This window comes from Neoarthrinium moseri (assembly GCF_022829205.1).
Source record: "Neoarthrinium moseri strain CBS 164.80 chromosome Unknown scaffold6_Wmoseri_CBS_16480, whole genome shotgun sequence".
NCBI lineage: Eukaryota > Fungi > Ascomycota > Sordariomycetes > Amphisphaeriales > Apiosporaceae > Neoarthrinium > Neoarthrinium moseri.
The window spans coordinates 406173-430082 of record NW_026055120.1 but is presented as its reverse complement, the minus strand read 5'-3'; the positions used below and the strand labels follow the sequence as shown (position 1 = coordinate 430082).

The 23910-nt window shown below is 49.7% G+C and overlaps 9 protein-coding genes across 9 annotated transcripts; 7 read left to right on the top strand and 2 right to left on the bottom strand.

Moving 5' to 3' along the window:
• Positions 1–292: 292 nt before the first annotated feature.
• JN550_002704 (uncharacterized protein) lies at positions 293–2075 on the top strand (the record flags this gene model as incomplete). Its single annotated transcript, XM_049314029.1, has 2 exons — positions 293–983; positions 1051–2075. The coding sequence occupies 2 exons, from the start codon at positions 293–295 to the stop codon at positions 2073–2075; spliced, it is 1716 nt and encodes a 571-aa protein (XP_049175229.1).
• A 717-nt stretch (positions 2076–2792) lies between these two features.
• Positions 2793–4299, top strand: JN550_002703 (uncharacterized protein; the record flags this gene model as incomplete). The annotated part of the gene is made up of 3 exons (XM_049314028.1): positions 2793–3659; positions 3712–3899; positions 3954–4299. The coding sequence occupies 3 exons, from the start codon at positions 2793–2795 to the stop codon at positions 4297–4299; spliced, it is 1401 nt and encodes a 466-aa protein (XP_049175228.1).
• A 2814-nt stretch (positions 4300–7113) lies between these two features.
• On the top strand, positions 7114–8781 carry JN550_002702 (uncharacterized protein; the record flags this gene model as incomplete). The annotated part of the gene is made up of 9 exons (XM_049314027.1): positions 7114–7276; positions 7327–7378; positions 7495–7615; positions 7671–7719; positions 7776–8303; positions 8352–8376; positions 8493–8511; positions 8588–8655; positions 8706–8781. The coding sequence occupies 9 exons, from the start codon at positions 7114–7116 to the stop codon at positions 8779–8781; spliced, it is 1101 nt and encodes a 366-aa protein (XP_049175227.1).
• A 732-nt stretch (positions 8782–9513) lies between these two features.
• Positions 9514–11658, top strand: JN550_002701 (uncharacterized protein; the record flags this gene model as incomplete). Its single annotated transcript, XM_049314026.1, has 7 exons — positions 9514–9831; positions 9886–10030; positions 10120–10225; positions 10279–10305; positions 10355–10397; positions 10478–10654; positions 10705–11658. 7 exons carry the CDS (start codon positions 9514–9516, stop codon positions 11656–11658), a joined length of 1770 nt encoding a protein of 589 aa, XP_049175226.1.
• Positions 11659–12951: 1293 nt separating this feature from the next.
• On the bottom strand, positions 12952–14679 carry JN550_002700 (uncharacterized protein; the record flags this gene model as incomplete). The annotated part of the gene is made up of 1 exon (XM_049314025.1): positions 12952–14679. The coding sequence occupies one exon, from the start codon at positions 14677–14679 to the stop codon at positions 12952–12954; it is 1728 nt and encodes a 575-aa protein (XP_049175225.1).
• A 560-nt stretch (positions 14680–15239) lies between these two features.
• JN550_002699 (uncharacterized protein) lies at positions 15240–17066 on the bottom strand (the record flags this gene model as incomplete). Its single annotated transcript, XM_049314024.1, has 3 exons — positions 15240–16465; positions 16519–16590; positions 16784–17066. 3 exons carry the CDS (start codon positions 17064–17066, stop codon positions 15240–15242), a joined length of 1581 nt encoding a protein of 526 aa, XP_049175224.1.
• A 558-nt stretch (positions 17067–17624) lies between these two features.
• On the top strand, positions 17625–19162 carry JN550_002698 (uncharacterized protein; the record flags this gene model as incomplete). Its single annotated transcript, XM_049314023.1, has 5 exons — positions 17625–17682; positions 17743–18019; positions 18070–18439; positions 18495–18504; positions 18600–19162. The coding sequence occupies 5 exons, from the start codon at positions 17625–17627 to the stop codon at positions 19160–19162; spliced, it is 1278 nt and encodes a 425-aa protein (XP_049175223.1).
• Positions 19163–21363: 2201 nt separating this feature from the next.
• On the top strand, positions 21364–22727 carry JN550_002697 (uncharacterized protein; the record flags this gene model as incomplete). The annotated part of the gene is made up of 2 exons (XM_049314022.1): positions 21364–21868; positions 21919–22727. The coding sequence occupies 2 exons, from the start codon at positions 21364–21366 to the stop codon at positions 22725–22727; spliced, it is 1314 nt and encodes a 437-aa protein (XP_049175222.1).
• Positions 22728–23261: 534 nt separating this feature from the next.
• On the top strand, positions 23262–23894 carry JN550_002696 (uncharacterized protein; the record flags this gene model as incomplete). Its single annotated transcript, XM_049314021.1, has 1 exon — positions 23262–23894. The coding sequence occupies one exon, from the start codon at positions 23262–23264 to the stop codon at positions 23892–23894; it is 633 nt and encodes a 210-aa protein (XP_049175221.1).
• Between the last annotated feature and the right edge of the window lie 16 nt (positions 23895–23910).

Genomic DNA, 23910 nt, shown 5'->3' with positions numbered 1-23910 from the left:
GACACCAGTGCATTTTTGTGGCTTGCGGATCTGGCCACGCAAACTTCTGCAGTCCCGCTGTTTATCCTTGTCCTTATAGCAACACGCTTCGTCATTATACTGTACGCTTCTGTTACCTTTAAACGGTTTACCTTCTGGACGGTAATACTCTTGCTTTGGAGCGACTATATCAGCCGACTTGCAATCACCTCAAGGTGGGCATCGGTTGGCACTCGGGCCCCCGCTCGGCTGTCACTGTTGAATACTCATTGCCCTATCTCTACGACCCCAGAAAGCGACACAAGTTGGTGAAATGTACGACAGGACACCCCGCGATGGGGTTTGGCTGGCTGATGATCCGTCCTACCAAGATCGCGTACACTCTTTGAGCAGCGCAGACCCGAGGCTCAAGAATCGCGACTCTAAGGCGCAGAACCAGAAGATACCATGGGATGATGCTAATGCTCGAATTATATCTCTTGAACTAGGGATAGACCAGCAGTCAACCCAGCTTTTCAATTTTGACAATCACATTGAGCTGGAGACTTATCTCGCTAAAGGGCACACTATCCATGCCGAAAATGACAGAACGTCAACCGACGGTGGCAATGGTGCATCAGCCAACTCTACGTGCTCGAGATATCGAGTCATCATCATGGAGGGATTGAGCCCAAAGTATATTGGTATCTTGGGGAAACACTTCTCCTTGCACCCTTCCCTCTTTGTCGAACATGAGAGGGTTGTAGTTATAAACAAACGTGGCAATGGCGAAAGTGACAGCTTGCCATTGCCGTCTACAATGCAACAACGGAATCACGTCGTTCTAAGGTACTTCGAGCCGCTCGTCTTCAACAGTGTCCCGAACAACTCTCGTCTTGTCTGTGGGTCAACCGGTAGGCATATCGCTATATCCCGAAACTTTGGCGAACGTTCAGAAGTCGGAACTGTGCACCGAAAATGCAGCATTTGGTGGACTACGCGAAATGGCACCGATGGTTGGGACTGTAAGCCTTCTTCCTCAGTTCGAAAACCATGACAAGCTGTTAATCTTCGTTGCTAATTGAGGCGCAGGTCTTGTCCTGTGTGATCCGCCGGTTACCAACGTGCGCACTGGTTTCCAGTATAATGAATCATTCACAGTAAACTGGAGCCCGTACCAAGGTGGATACGTCGACTTTCTACCTGCTCGATGCTGCAGTCACGAGGTCGGACCTGGTCCACCACGAACATCCCTTATGAATGACCTGATTTATTATCTGACTGTTGAGCAACGCCACGTCGACATTACTTCCCCTGCGACGAGTGTGCATGTTTTTGCCCATAAGATAATCGCGAGTCATTATCTGAAGCATTCCGAGCACCTGCGAGCGACCCTCTGGCATGCACAGCGAGGGCTAAATCGTAGACACGAGCTCAACAGCTTGACTATGGACCAGGTCGAGGACCTGTGGAGCGACATACAGGCATGGGAGCGCCGTATGGGAGAATACTGCGAGGCTCTTGAACTCATCATGCTCCAGATTGGAATTCCTCTGGAGACGCCGGGCTCGACCCATTCATTTTCGAAACGTATGGACTGGAAAGATAGCACAGTCGACTACCAGTTCCTCCTGATGCGATTTCGAGAGCTCCGACACATAACAGAGTGCCTGAACTCTGCAATAACCGGCTTAGCCAACATTGCTGGCAACCGCGCGGCCTTTAAAGAACAACAGCTTGCAGCGCAGGAGGCAAAACGAAATATACGTGAGACCAAACGTACCAAAGCCATCACGCTGTTGGGTCTCGTGTTTATACCTCTTGCTTACGTCAGCAGCTTGTTCAGCATGGGCGAGCCGTTTCGTCCTGGCGACACGCAATTTTGGGTCTATTTTGTTGCGAGTGTCCCATTAATAGCCCTGACGTTACTCGCGTATTGCGCCCTGGATTGGGGGTATTCTGATGACAGCGCGGATTGGTCGCCAAAGACGTTCTCAAAGCACTTGCAGGTACGGGTAGGCTTGAAGCGACCGAGTGGACTCATTCAAGAGGAACCACAGCGAAGCTACTACTCCATTGGATTTGATGGTAATGTTTCTGCGAAACACGGTCCCTGAAAGTGCCAGTCAGGTGTTATCATGCTGCTAGTTAGATGGCGGGATGACAGGACATCCTGTGGCAGCTGGATAGAGTTACCGCGGTGAAAAGACACCACTCGCAGACAGGATGCAGTCTCTAAGGACTTGTGCATCAATTAAAAGAGGTATCCTTTTGTTCGGCATCGTTTTGCCGTCCCCTATGGGAGAAAGTCTCAGTGGCTGCATCCAATTCTAAATATAACTGTCCAGCCAAGTTGGGTTGGCAGGGGGCGGGCGCCTAACTACCGTCCTAGAAGCCAATCACAGTGGCTGCATTAGAACCCCAAGGTCCCTAGGCCAATCACAACTAGCGCAAGTTCCAGTTGCCGCTGGTCTAGCGCTGCAGATTCACGCTGAGGGTCGTTGACTGGGATGCAACGAGGACTTAAAAACGCTTGAAGTACGTTGCAAAGGACGGACAGTATCCAAGTTGCCGAATCAGCGGCGGAAATATTTGACATAGAACTTGACCTGGGTGTTTTCTCTTTTCTCATCTTGATATTTTTCATTGCATTGCAAGCCCTTCTTTTGAACGGCCTGGTGCCATCTCCTGTCGCGCTCTCCAAAGAACGCACATTCATCATTTCACCATGGCGGTTAGGCTTGACCCCCTAGCGTTGCTAATAGGTAAGCCTCCAGGAGGGCAGAAATCGATGCACTCCAAACACGCCCCCAAGCGAACCAGAAGATAACACCATGCTCGTTTTCGATGATGCGAACTACATGAAGACTGACCGAATCGCAGCATTCTGCTTTGTTCTGGGCGTTGAGGCTCAAGGCATCAACGGCACTGCGAACGACACCTTGCCATCCCTTTTCATTAGCCCCACAGCTGATATCGCATTTGCCCTCAACGTCCCTAGCGACTCTGCGACCGATCTATACTTCTCGTTGATGATCCCAACGTCGGTTACATGGGGTGCAATCGGGCTTGGTTCGGCCACAATGGCGGGCTCCTTGATGCTCGTGGTATATTCGTCGGATTCTAGCCAGAACCTAACTATATCTCCTCGAATCGCTTACGGCCACTCCGAGCCGGTATATACGTCAGATATCAATGTCGAGGCTCTAGACGGCACAGGTTTGAAAGACGGCGTTCGCTATGTCTTCAACGGTCGTTGCACCAATTGCCGGTCCTGGAATAGCGGTCATGTTGATGTCACGAGCAAGTCACAGAGCTTCTTGTACGCAACAGGGCCTGATGGGGACATTGATTCCGACGATGTTAGAGCACCTCTCAAGATGCACCTCAACTATGGAAACTTCCAGCTGGATATGACCCACGCCACAAGTTCTGGTGCAGTTCCAGTAATCCCAATCAGCAACAGCACGGCCTCTGTCGCCACTACACAGGGACTGTCGGTCTTAGATAAGAGAGACACGGCAGCCATGATTCACGCCATAATAATGGTTTTCTGCTTTGTTGGTCTTTTCCCATTCGGTGTTCTGATCCTTCGCTTGGGTAACTGGGTGCGCTGGCACGCTGTTAATCAGGGGCTGGCCCTCATTGGCGTCATTGTGGGATTCGGATTGGGCGTACACGTCAGCTCGTTTTACAACAGGGTGAGTGTTACGTGCGATATCATGGAGAAAGTCGGTACTGATGAAGATATAGTCGAAAAGCTTCAGGGATCCCCACCAAGTCATTGGGATCCTGCTCTTTATTTTTGTCATCGGTCAATTTGTTCTCGGCTTTTTGCATCATAGAATGTTCAAGAAGACGCAAGAACGTACCAAACTTGCCCCGGCCCACGTGTGGTTGGGGAGAATTATCATTCCTGTGGGAGTGATGAACGCATTCTTGTAAGAATACACCGCGAATGCTGGCATGCTTCCTGTGGCTAATTCGCGAAACAGGGGATTCCGACTTGCGCAGAGTCCTCAATACTATTGGATTCTGGCTGGGCTCGTCATATTCATCTTCCCAGTAATAGCATTGATACTGCTCACCAAGAAGCTCATCCGCAAGCGATGGGACCGAAGCAAAGCCGCAGCGGGGGAGCAAGGTGGGTTTGACCTTGAACCGTGGCGACAGACAGAAGCACAACGTGGACATGGACAGCAAACTGCGGGACCCGCCAGTGACTACGCACCGACTCAAGCTGCAGCGCAACCAGATATGCGGTCGTATGCACACTATCAAGGCAGTCGCGATCAGAGAACCGACCTGGGGTCGCAACCACTACCTCGAGAATACGTGTAGATAAGATGTTATTCAAGTAAATGAAGAAGCTGAGGTCCAGACGGCGTGTGTTGGTTCACTTGAGCGAATATTAGCACTCTTACTCTCGGGGTGTACTAAAGCGGTCGCCGACGTAGTATTGTCGTACCAGCCTACGCATAGGTGAATCATTGCCATGGTGGCATACGACGACGCAATTTCTTCATAGTCATCTCAAACAGGCCAATACCAACATCACAATTTCGTTTATTGGAGTGAAAATAACCCACAACTCTGTTACTAGTGATTGTACCCGTTGCTTTTGTGGTCATCTACGGACGTTCTCGCATTGAAACACATTGTCTTCCGAATCTCAGAGTTGACGAGGCCCGAATAGAGTTTCATGTGCAACCTTGCACATTTTTCGCCTAGCAGCCCGCTCGCATACCATTGAGATTACGCCGGCATGATTCTTGGTTTTCAATGACCGATGTTGGACAGATCGCTTGTCGTGTAGATTCCCGCGCCTTGGCCCGACGCGACTTGAGACCGATGACGATACGGCATGCATGATCATAGAGCTTAAAAAGCATCGAGAGCCCATCCACTAGAGGTGTATTTTATTTTCAGTCACTTCAATCAAAGCCTGTCTCTCCACTGAATCCAGGAGCATCCAATGGCACCTTCAATCACCGCTGTAGCCGATGGGGTTGCTGTCACGTCGACAATTCTTTTACCCCCACAGACAACACCGTTTTCATACGTTGGTCCCGGAGATCCTTGCAGTAGATCAGTCTACTGCCCCATGCTCAGTTCGATCTTATATACTGCAAGCTTCATGACTCATCCTATGCAAGGCCATGCCTGCTTCGGTGTACACACGACGATCCGGGCAGGAGGTCTCGGTCTTTCGTTCAATAGAGAGTGCTTCCCAGATGGGTACTATGATTTGTTCGCCGACCAATCTTTAGAAGCGTTCTACCCCTATTTCTATGGAACCCAGGAAGGCAGCCAATCAACCCTTGCATATCCTGGAAATCATTGTCCATGGCTGTGGACGACAGCGTGTACACCCATTCTTTCCCATGAGAACACAGCATATTCCCAGGCTTGGTGCTGTCCACCTGGGAAGTGGGAGTGTGCGACAGAAATTGCGGAACTGGGGTTCGACTCGGCGGCCCCTCAACGTCTATGTAAAAGTGTGATGACAGAGGCTACAGAAATATGGATGAGCTTTGATCCGGAGATCTCTTTCGGACCTGGTACATCGAGCCAGTTTTATACTTGGCACTCAGCAATCACCGCCGAAGAGCCGCAGTACGCTGCGCGCGTTTACCACAAAGTGTTTCCACTCTCGTTAACCCCACATTTCGAAGCTCGGCACGAGGTGGTCACATCAACAAAAGCCTCTGTCATCAGCAGCTCAGCGTCAGTTAGAAACAGTCAACCATCTCAAGAAGACGACTCAGCCGTTTACTCGACGCCTTATCTTCCGACAGGCATAATTGTAGGCTTGCTTGCTGGTGCTGCAGTACTGACAGTCGTGCTGGTAGGGGTCATGGTATGGCGCAAAAGACATGGGGTGAGCAAGGTGAACTTCTACACGAGAAAGAGCTGGTAATGAAGCAAAGGGGGCTTTTAAATATTTTCTTATGAAACTAGTTCAGTCACTATACGTAAAACGTGTGGAGCTATTGTTAAGAACTTTGCTGAATGCTACCATACACCCCTACTTAGCGGAACAATTTCAATACAGAACAGTTTCGCGGTGTCCTGGCGAGCTTTTCCGAAAAAAGCACTCTGTTGAATTGTGTAGATGATATTCACTCAGCTGCGCAGCTTAAGAAACAACGAAATAGTTCGCGCGTTGCATCGTGTGGTGAGCAGTTGATTGTGGCCAAACTGACTATGGATCGACTGTGATGGTGTAACCTATGGTCGTGTTCCCATGAACATCCTCCGATGGTAACACTGGGTCGAGCTCAATATTTCCATGTAACCACTCGGAAGTAGTTGTAGGTCCATACAAGGACGGTAGCGGCTGGCCTTTGCCGATAGTAGATACCGGCCTGGTTAAGCGAAGCGGCGGCATACAGGCAGAATGAGACCCACCCGCCAGTCTTTCTCACTGTTTGGTTTCCCTCACCCTTAACTACTTCTTATAATCTTGTCGCATGGTAGCACTCTTTCTCTCATAGTAGCACGGATAGATGGATCAGTTGTTTATCGTAGATGCAGCCTATCAATGTAACGCTGTTTGCGCAGGTAGGACTTGCCATCACTTCGAATGGAAAGGAATTTCCTTACAATTGTCTAGAAGCATTGGTTACAGTTCTTCAAAGGGCCTTTAAAAGGTTCCCAGTGTCGGATGCGAGTGACCTTTGAACGATCCTGGCCCCAGGCATCACCTGAAGTTAAGCACGCAACCTACCCAATTCCGTTCTGGGTGCCAAGAAATATTTTAAGCCAGACCGACGCCTCATCATCTATGATATCTAGCACAGCGTGCCAGAGTACGAAAATCCAAATAGGCTGAATGGCGACTAATATAAGACTACCAGGTTGCAAGTCCATTTCCCCACAATCTCATCACCACTTCGAGGCCTAATGAAGAAAGTTGCAGAATTCCGCTACAACTCAGTCTCACCTGCAGCGCCTTGATATTGATTGTTGCTATTTTTGGAATAAGCTCATCACGGTAAGCTGTTTTGTTTACCACAATATGTTGCTGGTATCAGAGAATAAGTAGCTTCAAGATAGCTTAAAAGTGGTGTCGCTACGGCTCGTCCCGGTCCCATCGCACCAATCCAGGTCACAACATATTGTTGGCTGAGAGAAGGAACTGTTTCATTCAAGATGACTTCAGACGGCCTCTTTCGCCTGTGTGCTTTACTTGTTGTATTTTGCTCCACAGTATGGGCAGAATGTCAAAGTTATGGGGTTGACTATTCTAATGGTGGTTCGTATGAAATCGATGCTTCCTCTAACCAATACTTCTCTTTTGAGACTGTATTCCAAGGTACGTCATCAAGAAACGTCTCTGACGGAGTAGAGACTAAAGCAGACCAGGTTGTGCACAGGAGATCATTTCACCTGTGCTGGTAGACCCAAAAGGCAATCAGTATGGATGCTCTGCTATACAGACTGCGTCAACTTCTGAAGAAGATGTAGCATCATCGACATGGCAAGTTTCGCTCCTAGCCGAGTACCAAACAAGCAGTACTGACAAATATCTAGTGGGATTCCATACTCCTCAATGCCTTCGGGACAGTGGAAGATCATCCTATCTGGCCAGCAAGTCGCCGTTCAACGTGTGATAACACTGACAGCCGGCCTTCCAACTACAGTGACTGTAATAGTAGGTCTTTCAATGCTTCATATGCGGCGAACTTGCTCGCTGATTGGCCCACAAGGCGACTCCTACCGTTATCGTAGGAGTAACAAGCACTCCTAAAGCAGTTAGTAAGTGAAAGCAGACCTCCGGAACGTTACTTGTCCCATTACTTACGCTACATCAGCTGTCATCAGGACCGTAACTCAGACTCAAACTTACATCGTGGTTCCGCAAACAGTGACGAAAGGGTGCAATGATGGTACAACGAGAACGATTACAATCACGCCAACGCCTGCTACTGTCATCCGTACATCGACTGCTGTACGTACCATCACCGATGACACGGAGACCAGTACTTCGTTCACAATCATCACGTCAACTGCGGTTTGCCATTTCCCCACAACAAAACCATTCTTCCCTCCGGATGTCATTGCCACGCCACGACTACCTCAACCAACAAATTGTGCAAAGCTAGGATGCCGTCCCAAGTGGTCGCCGTCTGGATCCAATGGCTCAGGTGGTTGGGGTTGGGGAGTCGCAGGCGAGACAGCCGCCGCCGTTGCCCCTGCAGTTGCACCCATGGAAACGCTTCCTGCTGCACAGAGAAATCTTGCTGCCGTTGCAGCAATCACTGTTACCTCCACAGAAACCACGTTTACAGTCACGCAAACGTTTATAACAACAGTGCCAACGTCTACTACAACGGAGAATGGTGAGTAAAACGCCTCGATGGCCTACCGTTATTCTAATATCGCTATAGTGTACCGTACTGCCGTCACGACCATGTGAGTAAATCAAGCAGCGACTTATAACATCAACGTAGTACTTGGCAATGAGACCATACGAAGCACACCAGCTATTGCGATAAATATTGCGCTGTTACTGACAAAACGTTTCTTAGAACCCCGCCACCGACGACGGTATGCGGCGGGGACGGCTCAGGGCCTACGAAGACTATCACAAGGCCGTACGGAACGGTCACACTAACTAGTATAGGATATTCGACTAGTCACATTACCGGGACTGTTTGGGTCGGGTAAAAGCCCCGTCTTTGCATATTTTACGTAGGTTTTGCGGAGACAAGAATGTATACTAACACTACTGTGCAACGTAGGGAAACTGCGTACACTGTTATCACCAACAAGGCTAGTGCTACCGCGTGCTGGAGGGCCGGAGGATGGTTCGGCTAATTTGAGTGGCTCGTGGTGGAGGTTAAGGATCACTGAAGCTAATGAATCCTATGTCGTTTCCAATAGTGTTAATGTCAATCACCCGGAGAACCTAGCTTACGGCAAATGCACCATACTATGTCTTGACTTTGAAATGCGGCAATTCTTCTTCAGAAAGCTTCCTGACATATGCATCTATCGAAGTAGTTCCTCTAAATGGTGGTAAGTGGCGTGCTCCCAGAACTCAACTAGCACAATGGCGACACGCCAGAAACGCCCATTAGTGGCGGGGATTCGGGGGTACTGATAGCGGGCCTCAGCGCTAAGCCGGCTGCGGGTTTCGGGCATGACGGGCGAATCAATCTATTCATCGGCCTTGAAAGTGGACTCATACCCGGCTCATTCCCAGATATCCCTCCACTGGCGCGGTTGTCGTCATGCAAGGCCGCTGTCGCCTTCGCTCCCAGTCCTTGCTCGGCGATCGGATAGCCGTGACCGCGACCGAGAGTCGGCTGGTGGCTGGTTGGCTGGTTCTCTGGGCCACCTGCAGGACTCACAATCCGGCGAAGAGTTTTCATATTCCAGCTCAACAGAATCTACAAGCCAGTGCTTATCTGCAACTTCAGTGAACTCAAGCAAGACCGATTTCCCCGGTATCAACCAGAAGCTCGTCTGCGCTACATACATACTTATAAGATCGATTTATCTCCGAGGCTCGGCGCTAACACCCGACTGGGCTCCCGTACGAGATCGATGACAGGCAGTCGGTATGAAGCTCTCGACAATGCCGCCAGCACTTTAAGCACAACTAGCTCGGCGCGCGTGTCGGAACACAGTGGGTTTCTTCGAGATGCTCAAGTAGACGATGGAACCAAGGGCCTGGCTGTGATCACCTCCCCTGAGGGGCTTGCTGCACTGGGGTCTGGAGCCGCCTCGTCGGAAAGTGAAGAACAGAAACGACGTGCCGAGAAACAGAAGGTTGTGGCATGGAGAGACTTGCCTAAGAAGAAGCAGCTCTTCGTCATTACCATGACTCGGCTGAGTGAACCATTGGTTCAGACCTCTCTGCAGGTATGTTGGTCAGCGGTGGGATTATCACATCACAGTTTTTCTAACTGCATCCAGGCATATATGTACTACCAGCTGAAGTGGTTTGACCCATCCTTGCCAGATTCTGTGATAGCGAGCCAAGCAGGTGTACTTCATGCCAGTTTTACTGCAGCCCAGTTCGTCACTGCCATGCTGTGGGGAAGAGTTGCCGACACCAGAGGTAGAAAGACAGTAGTCATGATCGGATTGCTGGGGACTTGTGAGGTTTTTCCAATATCTCAGCGCACATGCTATGCTAACAAGAGACAGTGGTGTCGTGTATCGGCTTCGGGTTCTCGACTTCATTTCATCAAGCTCTATTCTTCAGGTGTCTTGGTGGTATAACCAATGGTAACATAGGAGTCCTGAGGACCATGTGAGTAAAACCTCTTTCCACGGCATTGGTTCTCGACTGAAACGTATAAACAGGATTAGCGAGGTGGTTAGAGAGAAGAAGTGAGTTCCTCTAAATCGCCTAATGAGAATTGAGACTGACGTTGACAAGGTATCAGTCGAGGGCTTTCTTGCTCTTACCCATGACTTTCAACGTATGTGTCCCTGTCAAACTGCGGAATCCCCTATGCGTTATAGATCTGTACCGAATCAGCCTTAACTCTATTTGACCCAGATCGGTATAATAGTAGGGCCAGTCTTGGGAGGCATTCTATCGGACCCGGCAGCATCTTACCCAAACCTCTTTGGACAGGTTCTCCTTTTCCGAAACTTCCCTTACGCGCTACCAAACCTTGTTAGCGCAGGGTTTCTGTTCTGTGCTCTCGTTGGTGTGGTTCTCCTACTTGAGGAGGTCTGTAGCCCCAATTTCAAGTACAGAATTGTCCTGACAATATTTTTCAGACTCATGACGCTCTTCGCGACAAGGCCGACTATGGCAGGCTTTTGGCATCCAAATTGGTATCAATTTTTCGAAGGGATACCATTGGATACACGCCTTTGCATTCCCGTGACTCGAGTATCACTGTCGAGATGTCACCTATTATGCCAGAGACGGATCATGGTTCAACATCTCATGCTCCACCTCGACGACGATATATTTCAACGTTGCCTTTCCGCCGGATCTTCACCCGCAACGTGAGCCTCACCTTACTAGCGCACTTCTTCTTGGCCTTCCATCTTGGCACATTCAACTCTCTCTGGTTCACATTTCTGTCCACCCCAGTCTACAATCCGGAGAAGCCGACACCAGAAGGGTTCAGGCCGTCTCTGCCCTTTCATTTCAATGGTGGCCTGGGATTGCCAGCTAGAAATGTGGGCATAGCCATGGCCATGCTTGGAGCTATAGGGATCACGATGCAGCTTTTCCTATACCCTCGATTGTCATCCCGCTTTGGTAATGTCAGGATGTGGCGGGTCTGCCTCTTCCTCTTCCCTGTGGCATACATCATTTTGCCGTATCTATCTGTGATTCCTTCTACCACGCCACCTCCGAGTCAGAAAACGGGTGTTGGCATCTGGGTGGCACTTGCAGGTGTATTGTTCATCCAGGTTACAGGAAGGACTTTTGCTCTGCCTGCACAAACAATTTTGGTAAACAATTGTACACCCCACCCTAGTGTCCTTGGAACTGTCCACGGGATTGGACAGAGTGTTAGCAGCTTTGCTCGAACCGTCGGACCCATTTCGGGGGGTTTTCTCTTTGGCATTGGCCATGACCACGGACTCATTGGAGGTGTCTTTTGGAGCATGGCTGGTATTGCTATTTTTGGGCTCATCGCCAGCTTCTGGGTCAAGGAAGGTGATGGTCACGAGATATGGTTAGAGGGCGACGAGGAAGACGAGGCCGATGCGTGATATATATGTACCGAAGGATAGACAGAAAACGAGCATGGCTACTGTTCGACAGTTTCAATGCCAAAAAAGAATACGAAATGTCTATGAAACACTTCAAAGCAGCCACCATCATCAGCCTCAATACGGCAGGGGACTCTGTCAAGCGCCCTTAGATGCGCTTCCTCATTGCAAGGGGTAGTCCTCGGGTACATGCGAAATCATTATTTCCATCTATTTTTGAAGATACAACACTTCGAATATGATAGTGCGAGCAAATCTATGTTGCTCAATTGACGACTCAGTTCGCTTTGTTGAGTTCACCATAATCTTCCAAGTAACGCAACGTGTTTCCACTATCTGCAGTCGAACTTCCATAGGTAAGTCTGATACCCACTTGAGCCATTCTTCTGCCTTTACATAAATCGATATCGAACTGCATATGCCAATGCATCAACCGTGGGTCCACTGGGTCTCCAATATTCTTAAGCAACAGCGCCATGGTCTCCACCTATATTGAAGCTATCGTGGCCCACCCTCTTTTGCGATTCAGGTCAGGCGAGGAGAATTGAGACGAAACACATATGAAAGATGCTTGAGACAGTGTCTTGAATATAGTTTCTAATGCTTTGCCAGATTTCAACAGCTCACACATCACGTGAGCAAGTGCACATGGCGTTGCAATCAGCCCGATTGGCTCAGCGGTAGAGCGCCTCACTAGTAATGAGGAGGCGATCGGTTCAACTCCGATATTGGGCATCTTCAATTTCACCTTTTGCCCTTCTTAACAGTTTGATCGCGAAACGCGAGCCTACCGCAATGTGACTAGGTAATCCAGGAAAGAAAAGGGACAAGAGGCAGTCCCCCTCAACCGCTTCCTAGTTCTCGTTCGATCGTTATTTTGCTGATGTGGCCTGACAGGTCATAATGCTCCGTGAATGCGACGAAGCAACGTGTTCATCTTCGACTCCTTTCAAGTTTGCGCGGCTATGCAGTTGTGATGATACATGGTGATCATTCTATAGTTTTATCCCAAGTCCCACACAGAGTCAACCAAAAGTGCACCTTCGAGTCGCTCCTGGCAACATCTGAACCATTCATGCAAAGCTGTTTCAGTACAATCCAGTATATATGGCAGGCATTGCATATAAAAAAAATTCGCGGGGTAGTTAGTGAGACAGTGGGCATAAAGATTTGAGAGACAAAAAACTTAAAATTGCTCGGTTGGACGCAAAACAAGACATACCCATAGCCGATATTCTTGATTAAAATATGCTCTGAATTGATAAAACATATATACTCAAGGTATCATGCTGTTTACCAGAGTATCAGTCCCATGAGGCCCACAATAGCATAAACAAATGAGTCCCAGCTCAAGCGGCCAGCAGCAGCGGAAGTACCCACAGAGCTGCCACACTTTGTAGGATCAGTGCCGGACACCTCCAGGAGAACACCATCGGCACGAGTCATTGTAACAGTCACGAGACCGGTAGCTCCAACCGTAGTGGTCTCGGTAGCCTCTGCACCTGATTTGGCACCTGTCTCCGGATCAAAGGTTACGCCAGACACAGCCACGTTGCTCTTTGCGTTCGTGCCCGGACCGGTGAGTCGGGTGACTTTGACAGCACGCCCTGAACACCAAGGGGTTGTGATTTGCAAGGTGCTGTTCGGCCGCGCACCCTCGCTGAAAACGGTGCCATCTGTTGCGCTCAACGTCGATGGGTTGCTCAGGCCCTCGGTACCATTCCAGACGCCCATATCTAGGAAGACCAGTTTCTTCAATGTCTTCTGTGTGCCTCCATAAACAGCATAGCCACTTAGCGAGCTTGAGTTGGCGTCAGGAATTGCCGCGATGCTGAGACTTTCGTTATTGGTCGCTGCAGCCACCTTGGATACGAAGTAATGTCCGTACCAGCCGGCTCTGATCCCTGGCACAAGGTGTTCCCCTTTCAAATCGTATTCCACTGGCGTAAAGCTGCTGTATTCGCTTTGTGCTCCTAGGTGGAAGTAGACCTTCTGAAACCCGATAGAAGCGGCCATGAGGACATAGTCTACACCCCACAATGCAGCGCCAAACGTATCACTGATACCACTCTTTCCGGAGCAGCTCACAGAGTTGGTCTCGCCCATGACGAGTGGGGCGCCTGCAGCATCTGCGGCTGCAACCTGGGGAACGTACTGCGAGACGTTCAACCAGAGGGTGGTGTGATTGGACAGGAGATCAAGCCGCATGCGATACCATCGCTTGGTATCACACGTCGACTGAGGGTACAAGTGCGTCGCATAGCTTGAGATGATCTCGCGGTCCTGCGCAGTCTCCACAGCGGTGAGATTCTCTATGCTGAAATCATCAATCTCATCCTGTTGATCAGGCACCCATGGAGGGTCTGCAAAGACACCAGATTGGAATTTCGGCGGGTTCGATGCTGCCTTATACCAATCAGACCCAGTGATCTGACCGGTCAAATTGCGGAATTGTTCGATGTAGGTATGGACACCCCACGTTGCATCTCTCCAGTGCTTGTTGATGAAATGGTCGATCTCATTCCCCAACTCAAAACTTGTCAGCTTCTGTCCCAGCGCAGCATGTGCGGCCTCGGCCTGTGCCACCGCGTTGGCCCAGGCTGAAGTATTGACGGCAAGGTTGAGCGTGTAGATAAGATCGGTTCCTTCAGGGAAATAGTTACCCCACGTCTCATACCAAGCCGGCGTGATGTTGAACTGCTTGGCAGTTAACGGTGATGGTATAGCTACAGAGTTGTTGCCAGTGGGCAGAGAGTCATGCTGATACGTTTGGTCTGCCGTGTTGCCGCCAACGCGGATTGGGGGTGCTTTGCCAGTCACATCGCCTATGTGTCCCAGTAACGTGGCCGCCAAAGGAGTGCGTAGGTAGCTGTCTATCCAGACTGGCTCAACCGAATATCCATATACATCTCGAACAAGCGCTCTGGTTGAGAGGTCAGAGGGTACGTTGACTTGGATCTCTTGAGCAATAGCACCGCTGAGCGTGATAAGGCTGAGGACAGCCGCTGGGATAAATGGCATCTTGATTGGTGAGTACGATATCGCCCCGGGTCATTGCACGAATCACCTGGTCCCAGGTTCAAGACGGGGCTTCAACCCGTCTTAAGAAGATTCACATCGGCACGATATCCATGTGGCTGGAGCGCTGGTCTATGTCATTCTCCAGCCTAATTCCTTGTAAACATTGAATTGGCACGCGGCCAAGGCTTGTATCCTGGCCTTGGATGCGGGGATAATGTTGGGGTCCGGGGAAGCTGGAGCCGAAATAGCCCGCCTTCTTAGCCGCTCACCGTGCCTTAGCATGCTAGAATAAGGCCCGTGGTAAGAGCTAGCAGCAATCCCATTGCAGGAAAAACTACCTTGGTAACTTGCAAGGGGCATCAAGCGAGCCAGAGCTCGAACGACTTGGAACCACGATCCAATGTATCCCCAATGCATCTGTCGTGTCTCAGGAGGCAAATGTATGTGATTGGCTGCTGACCTTCAAGATGCCTCCGCCGTTCGCTGCGATGTAACAGTGCACAGGTACACTGCGTGAACAACATTGCAGTTCCCTGAAAAGTTCCACGCCAGGCTTTTGGTCAATTGAATCTTTTCGCCTGAGCTCTGACATCTTGCGTGAGAAATAATGCGTCTGACGAATCTGCCAACAGCAGATCTCGCGCCTTTCCCTGATAACCCTCAGAATTACTCTTGAAAGCAACATCAAAAAGAGGGAAAGAGGTTATCCGTGCCAAATTGATACCTCCCTTGGCACCCGTAGCAATCCACACCCAGGCAAGTGTAACCCAAACAAAGACTAGAGCCGCACCCTGCAGCACAATGAATATAATAAACATTTCGTAGTTGAACTGAATTTTGCTATACGGCGCAACAACACATGCTTGGGTGTAGAAATCCGGTGGGAGCGAATCGATCATTTCTCGCAGCTGCAGATCCAAATTTCCGTAGTTGTTTCCATTGAACAGCCAGTAGGGGAAAGCGAGAATTGACTGAAAGCTCTGCATTAGGAGACCTTGAGTGGACGGTGAGGCAAGCTGGGTTTGAGATGTCCAGAAGCTCTGTATAATCGCAGATGGTGGTGGTATATTGGAGGCCGTATAGTTGAGGAGCCAAGTTAAGGCTAACTTGTAAGAAGGCAGGTCTAGGTCTACCAGCTGTGTTGGCTCCGATAATGAATTGGTGGACACAATGCTGAAGTTGGCTAAGCCTGCTAAAACGGACGCATGACGACTGAATGCCATCATCGACGTTGTAATATTGGGTACTGAAAGCGCGCTGTCTACTTCGCAGGTACCATTGGCCATGCCGTCCGGGCAAATGAACAAACCGGCGTTCAAAGTTCCAGCGTTACTCTTGTCCATTGAAAGACACAGGCGTGCTGCGATTGAGCTAGCGGGCGAGCCAAGAATGCTGCAATCCGTAGAGGAGAAGCGATGATAATCCGACAGTGACGTATATTCAAGTTGAATGGACGGGACATCGTGGATCTGAACGAGGGGGAAAGATGAATCCTCCAGGGATATCCATGGCGTTACCATTTCAAGGCCACCACTCAACAGGTAGGAGTAACAGTTATTTCCTGAACAACGAATAGGATCCGTGAGACTGGAGAACATGGGATTGATGACAAGGTTATAAACAGGCGCGTAGTAGCCGTAAGGTAGAACCTCGTAAGGATACCCTTCTTGAGTGCCCTGTAGAAAGTCGATGAAAGGCTGTACATAGGACCCTTGGAAGGACCCAACGCCTGCAGTGACATTATGTATATTCAACGTGTCATATATTACGTCCTGTGAGGTTTGCACTGCGGCATAGGTGAGCAGACTGTCAACATTCTTTGGACTTGTAGGGACTTACGAAACAGCACTACTGTAGAAAGCCATAGCACCAGACCGAGGCCGCCTCTTAACAGGAGGGTCAGTTCCTGTTCTATCCAAAAGTGGTTCGATCAGTTGATACCTTAGAAAAGCCCAAAACCTGCTTGAGAATCTTGTCTCGAGCGAGCCGAGTAGACTCAGCATTCCAAGCGGGCCCGTCGTTGGTGACAAGGCTAGTAGACTCGTGAACGGCAGCCCCATTTCTCTACCCATGAGGCTCCACTGAATCACTTCGAATGACATACTCAAGGACATTGCGGTCATTGTGGAGAGCAGCGCCTGTAACAGGCGAAGCATGGCAAGCATGAAACTGGCATCTAGCTTATCAAGGCTGTCCAGATGCGCATTTTGATCCGATCGACCCTTCGCATTGAAGGTGGCCTGTACGAAAACAATGATTATGCTGAAAAAAGCAGAGTTGATGACGTTCAAAAACAAAAGTAATCCGGTATTGGCAAGGCGATACGATTTCGGTTTGAGTGTGTCCATAGGGGGCTGTTGGCAATGGTCAATGCCACTGCCGATCATTGTGATTAGGACGGCCACTGGTCTCTTTCAGTATGAATTTTTTTTTGAAAGGTTATAACAAGGTAATCTTGCAGTTATCACGCCTGCCATATGGACAAGAGCGCAAGAAGGATTACAGCCCTGTGTTTCAAATATAGACATCGTCGGTGTGGTAACACCTCTTGCATATTACGAGGGACTCCACGGTCTTAGCCGCGTCTCAATAACCAATAGGAAAACTCGCCTGTGGAGAGCTGTTAGATTGAAATGCGTAGCCGCTGTAGAATCATGCAGCGGCAGTGGCTGTGCTTCAGCTCTATTTTGGGGGCGGCAAATCACAGCCAATCGCTACCCATGTTCCTCGTTTCTGGGCGCGGCAGATCCATGCCTTACCCTTCCGGATTTGCTTTTTCTATCAAGGCACCGACCAACCGAGATGGTCTTTGTATTGGGGGTGTTGCTGACGCTTCTCTGGATGGTTACGAGCCTTGTCTCCAAAGACAGTACATATCAGGGAATCTGTGCGGGAAAAGAGTGTCATGATTCCTCGTGAGTCTAATACTTCGGTCGCCTGAGATCATGTCTATTCGTTCGTTGGTCTCTGGGGCCTTTCTGGCCCTGACAGTCAGAGCACAAGGTCCGTGGAAAGCTTTCAATTCGGAAAAGAGAAACATTACTGACTTGCGAACATGAATAGTTCAAAACTCCAGCTGTGCCACTGATTGCCGAATACTGATGCCGGATGCCACAGTATGGATGTGGACACCGGATGAACGCTGGGGGGCGTATGACAGGACCATCTCCGATGTAACCGCAATCGCTACAGTGATCACAGTCATAAACACCGCACTTGACGTCACCAGCACAATTACCAGTTTCCCATCTGGATTCATCCCACCGGAAACGAATGCGGGAGGGACACGCGTTAGGACTATCACATATACTCGATCTTCCAAGGCCAGCGTTACCATCGTGTAAGTCAAAGTGATATCCTATTACACAGCATAGAGCCTGATGATTCTAGCGCGTTTCCAACCCCATTCATTGCGTGGCCAGACGAATACGGCTGGGATGGAACACTCGATATCCGCAACGGGAGTAGCACCCAATGTTCCACGGGCACCAAAGATTCTGGTCGGCCCTACGGGCCAACAACGAGAATCACCACCAATCCGCAGCCGACATCAGGATCTCTCTTTCCAAAAAATGTAACGGATCCGAGTGGACTCTCATATGACTTTATCCCTGCAGGCGTTGAACAAACTCTATTCGAATCGTGGAACCGGGTCGTGGAGCTTTTTCCTGATCAACAGGCGATAAATGTCTGTAGACCTGGTGGGGCTGGCCCAAACCTGGGAAATTTTGTCGCAACACGATGGCTTACGACAAATCATGTGAGTTATGATGACTCAATGACTACTAGCAGTAAGGCTGGCCCCCATCTCCTAGTTTGTCCACCGTGAGCCGACCGATTCCAAGCCAGTATCGGATGGGCACTACAATGTTATGGTACATAAACGGCCACTGGAATAGTGTCTAACTCTTTGGATATAGGAAAGTCAGCCGAGGAGACCTCTCAGCCTAGCTCAACGGCGGCGGCCAACACAGACAATGCAAAGTCGAGTACCCCACCTACCGGTGCTATGCACACACAACCAGCTTCTTTAGTAGTTACATCTACAAACAACGGTGGATCAACTATCTTAGAGACCTTCGCGGTCCACACAGCCTCGCTCTCTTCAGTTGTCACTACTACAGACGATATGGACTTGCCAGTCACCAGAACCATCGCAATACCAGCATCGTTGGCCTTTGAGGTCATTACGACGACCGACAAGTTTGGGTCGAAGAGTATGTACACTCTTGCTACATATGTACCGTATTCATTACCATCTTCGGTGATCACAACCACAGATGCAGCTGGTGCAAGCGTAACAACAACTGTAGCAGCAACGCCAACGGGCACGACTAGACGAGAAAACTCTCCAAGTTCTATTGTTAGCTCCTCAGGAAGTTCTCCGAGCTCCCAATTCGGGGCTCCCATGGCACAGCACTCATGGTATTTGTTTATTTTGCCGGCAGTCGTACTCGTGTTGTCTGTGTGCTTCACACAGTAGTTCGAAAGCCCTAGAGCACTTTGAGGAGGTTATACCTCAAGTTCGCGCCCAAATATAATTTGAGTACCCTTGCGATCACTTCCAATAGTGCTTTGATCATACCATGTATCCAATATCCATATATTAGCGTATATCAATGAATTAATGGATTCCCAGTGACGAGTGCTTGTTATGTGCTCTTGATTCCCACACTACATTGCAGTCAAAATTCCTTTGGGGAGATCAGACCCTAGTCCGGAAATCGTACACGAACCGAGCAAGAAGCATTTTCTATGGACAATGGAAGAAATGGCTCTGACCAGAGCAGAGCCACAATCTGTGAGACCCGCAGCTAGCCGCAAAGCCATAAGCCAAGACTATTTGGACTACTACGAAAGTCTTGTGATAAAATCCGACAACCAACTTCCTAAATAGTCAACAAAGAAGTCTCACTGTAGAAATCGCTTCCAGCTTTGAGAGTGGTATCGCCTAACGTGCCGACCAGTGGATAACGTGCCAACCAGTGGACATCAGGGATCTATCTCGGGAGCCGGTGGTGGCTTTCTTGGACAAACCACCAGTTGGCAACTCGAAACAACAGCAACAAATGGCAGAGAAATTGTGCTTAAGCTGGGGTTTTCCGTAATCAAAGCTGTTACATTAGTTGATAATGCGACAACACGGATACAGATATGTCAATTTCGGGCCGAATAGTCGATCTCCCTTTGCACTGATTTGCGAACCAATCTAAGGCTTGACTCAGATTCTCCATAAACCATACACCATGCAACCTTCCAGGTCTGATGCATGTCTACAAGATACGGTAAGCGGGTATTGACCGACTTCGTACCGGGGAATAAGTGAAAGCCTCGCTGATGAAATAAGTAATTAACTGGCACTCCAAACCGTTGATTCTGCGGAATGGCCTTGATGGAGCACCTTAGGCTGGGTTTTGCAGTCACAATGCTGGGTCCTCTTTTGCCATGCACCAATATTGTCAAGACAGCAGCCGACATAGCCATACCATGTCGCGAATAAGCCGACCGATAGCCGTGTTTCTGTCGTTATGCGGGTCCGGAAGTCGGCAGGCTTTAGGCGAGCGCAGAGCAATGCTGGTGACCATGGGTCATCCATCAATGTACTTGAATGGGGCAACTTCTGCTCCGCTCAGCAGGAGCCAACAACCATAGGGTGATTTGCAAGCAACGTATGGATGTTTTTAATACAAAGCCGCATTGGGTAATCGGATTGAAAAGGGAGAAAGCCAGCTCCTGCATGCGCCATTAACGCGCCATTAACCGATCACATTGGGCACCACGAAGAAGGCATCTCGATTCTAGCCTCGAGTACAGGACTACCAAGACAGGGCGATAGGCTCAGTGTAGTAGAGCGCCCAGGTTCGCTTCGAAGCCGCATGGTTCGATTTGCATGTTACCTTCTATGTGATGAACGACAATGGCGGATACGGTACTCATTCTCAAGCAGGGGGCTCAATGCGGGGAGTTAATCCTAACATCAATATTACGCCGTTGTATTTAGGGGGGCTTCTATAAGCCTCCCACTGAAAGAACGCCACGAAATGGACGGGATGTCAACCATTCAACAACTGACTACAGACGAGTCGTTCTTTAATATTCCCCACATTTCAGCTTCACATGTTATGCAAGCTGCACACCATGGTCGCTTCATCCTCCTATTGGTCCCAACACCAGCGTTGCATCAAGATCTCTTTTCCTTCGATTTCGTCGCCTAATCTAGCAGGTGGTCCTTACAATCTCAATGGGCATGTGTATTGGCTTCGAGTTCAGACCTTCCAAACAACCTTAGGCCTCCGTCGGTAAGCCATCCGCCACGACATTTGGCAGCACAAGGGCGATGCTCCATCAAGGCCGCGCATTTCGGCTGCGCAGTTCGTCTGAGTGAGATTGCCAATCGTCAGACTGAGAATGCCATCCAATGGGTCCTACTACATCCGTAGGCTAGACATGGACTCCTGGACAGAGCAATACGACCAAAGGACGTAAACGATCAGCATGCTTTCGCCAGCCCTACGCGTCTTGGCCGATGCCAGAGATTTCCAAAAAGAGCGTAGCGAGGATCAGCCTGAAAACCCTCTCCATCTCGAAATATTAAGTTGGATATACCCGCGATGCTCTTCAGCATATGCCTCCACATATAACCATCACCTTTGAGGCCAGGCGTTCTCTTTTTCCGGTTCCGTCATGCTGCCGCTCGCTTTTCTACTACTATCGACTCTGCTCGGAGCCGTCTCAGCATTTCCTAAGGGTCTCCGGCTCCGATCCGAGTCTGATGCTGTTCCAGTACCACCAAAGCAGGATCCATGGTACACAGCGCCGGCTGGCTGGGAAGCCGCGGCTCCTGGAGATGTACTGCGTGTGCGGAGTGCTCAAGGATATCTCGGTTCATCAATCGATAATGTCGGATCCGCGTACAACATTCTCTATCGTACCACAGGCAGCCGTTATCAAGCCTCATGGGCTGTGACGACCCTCCTTGTGCCCAAAATGCCTGCAAGCACCTACAAGGCTTTGCTTTCGTATCAGGTCCCCTATGACTCCGCCGATTTGGACGCTGGTCCAAGCTATACCTTGTCGGGCTTGGTCAGAAACGGCCATACTCCCGCAAACTGCATATCCGAGATAGAAGAGTCTCTCAGAATAGGCTGGCATGTTACAGTACCAGATTATGAAGGTAACCTTGCTTCATGTAGGTTACGCGACCAGAGGTTTACCGGCATCATTGCTAATAAAATGAAGTTATCGCTGGGGTCATGTCTGGTCATGCAACCCTGGATGCGGTACGAGCATCTCTGTCCTCAGATCTTGGTCTTCCTGGGCTTTCTGGTGCCCGCCTAGGCATGTGGGGATATTCTGGCGGTGCGTTAGGAAGTGAATGGGCTGCCGAATTGCAGACTCAGTATGCGCCAGAGCTTAACTTCAGTGGAGTCGCTATAGGAGGCTTGACTCCTGACGTTTTCAACGTCTTCAACACCGTCACCAAGACATACAGTGCAGGACTCATACCGCCAGGCGTTGTTGGACTTTGCAGCCAATTTCCTGACGTAGAAGATTATCTGTTTGCCAAACTGAAGACCACTGGCAAGCAGAACGCAGCAAAGTTTCTCTCGGTAAGAAACTTAACCCTCAGCCAAGGGGCTCCCAAGTTTGCTTTCGAGAATATCTACGACTACTTCACGGGCGGCATTGCCGATTTCTTAGATCCTAAAGTTATGGCCGTGATCGATAGTGATGGAAAGATGGGGTATCACGGTATTCCTCAGATGCCGCTCTTCGTTTATAAGGCGATCCAAGATGAGATCAGTCCGATCGGCGACACAGACGCCCTTGTCCAAAAATACTGCACCGCTGACGCTACCATTGAGTATCAGCGTAACACACTTGGTACGCACAAGGACGAGCAAGATAACCAGAGTGCACAAGCGTTTGCTTTCTTGAGCAAAGCTCTGAGTGGGACGTATACCCCACCCACGAGTGGCTGCAGTGTCAAGAACGTGACGATAGGGGATCCAGGCGATTTAGGATTGTCTACGAGGACGCAATCATAGAAGTTTGGGGAATTTCATGAGTTGTGTCATCAAAAAATGGGACTTTAGGAACGGGTGCAAGATTTTCAGACTCATAATCCCACATACTATGTAGGAGGACCTCTTACAAACCGGCAGAGAGATAAAATTTTATGAACATAGACAATCAGCGTGTCAAATAATCCGTGAGTGAGTGGGTCATGGAGCTAGCCTGGCACATGTGCTAACACATGGACTGGCTTTACAATTCACCAATCTCTAGTAGAGATATTCAAACCACAACTGTCAGGAACTTCTTCAACGAGTTCCGATCATCTCACGTTATAGTGGAACTTTAGTCACGTGGGGTAAGCTTCCCGGCCTATTTGGCCCTAGTCTCAGTTAAACTGCGGTCGGGTTTGGTACGTACCGAGGCAATAAGTTCCTGTGGCTCAGCAAATAGGCACCAAAAACTGGTACTTCTCAATCTTGCAGCTCACGATGAAACCCAAATCTCATATTTGACATGCTCGCTTCATGGTGGGCTGCAAGAGCCACCTTTCGAACGTAATCCACATGGCAGAACCGCCATCCTATGCAGCGGCGAACATCTCAGATCCACGCTCGCAGATCCACAGTGCGGAACTGCCTTCTTTCACGTTGGACAAAACACTGGTCTTCCCTTCAGGGCCACCAGCAGTCGCAATGTACAAGGTCAGCCGCGATCCACGCGACATACAGAGCCATGGTAGTTTGGAAGTGGGCAGACTGCACTACAGGTTAACTTCGACCGGCGGTGAGGGGAACATCCGCCAAAGTCGGACAAGCGATCTATACCAAATCCTGCCCAGCCGGACGCCTCACTACCTGTACATTGGTCAGCGAACGGAGGTGCTGCTGTTCGGGAAAGGCTCTAGACGTGCCACTTTTGAGGAGGCAACCATGATTCCCGGATGGGGAACTGGGAACTGGAAGATCCCGGGCTTCTTTCGCGTCAAGCGAGGATTGCGGAGCAAAATGAGCGCAAAGGGCGAGACTCGCTGGTTAGACTGGGCGACTAGGAAGGTCGTGGCTGTAGAAAAGAAACAGGACTGGCCAGGTTATCGTCGAATATTGCCCACGCTGGAAATAAGAGTTGATCTTGGGGACAAAAGCACGAACTTGCTAATCTCGTGTTGGGTCGCTAGGCTGTGGAGGGAATCAGAATAGGAATGCCGCAAGTTGA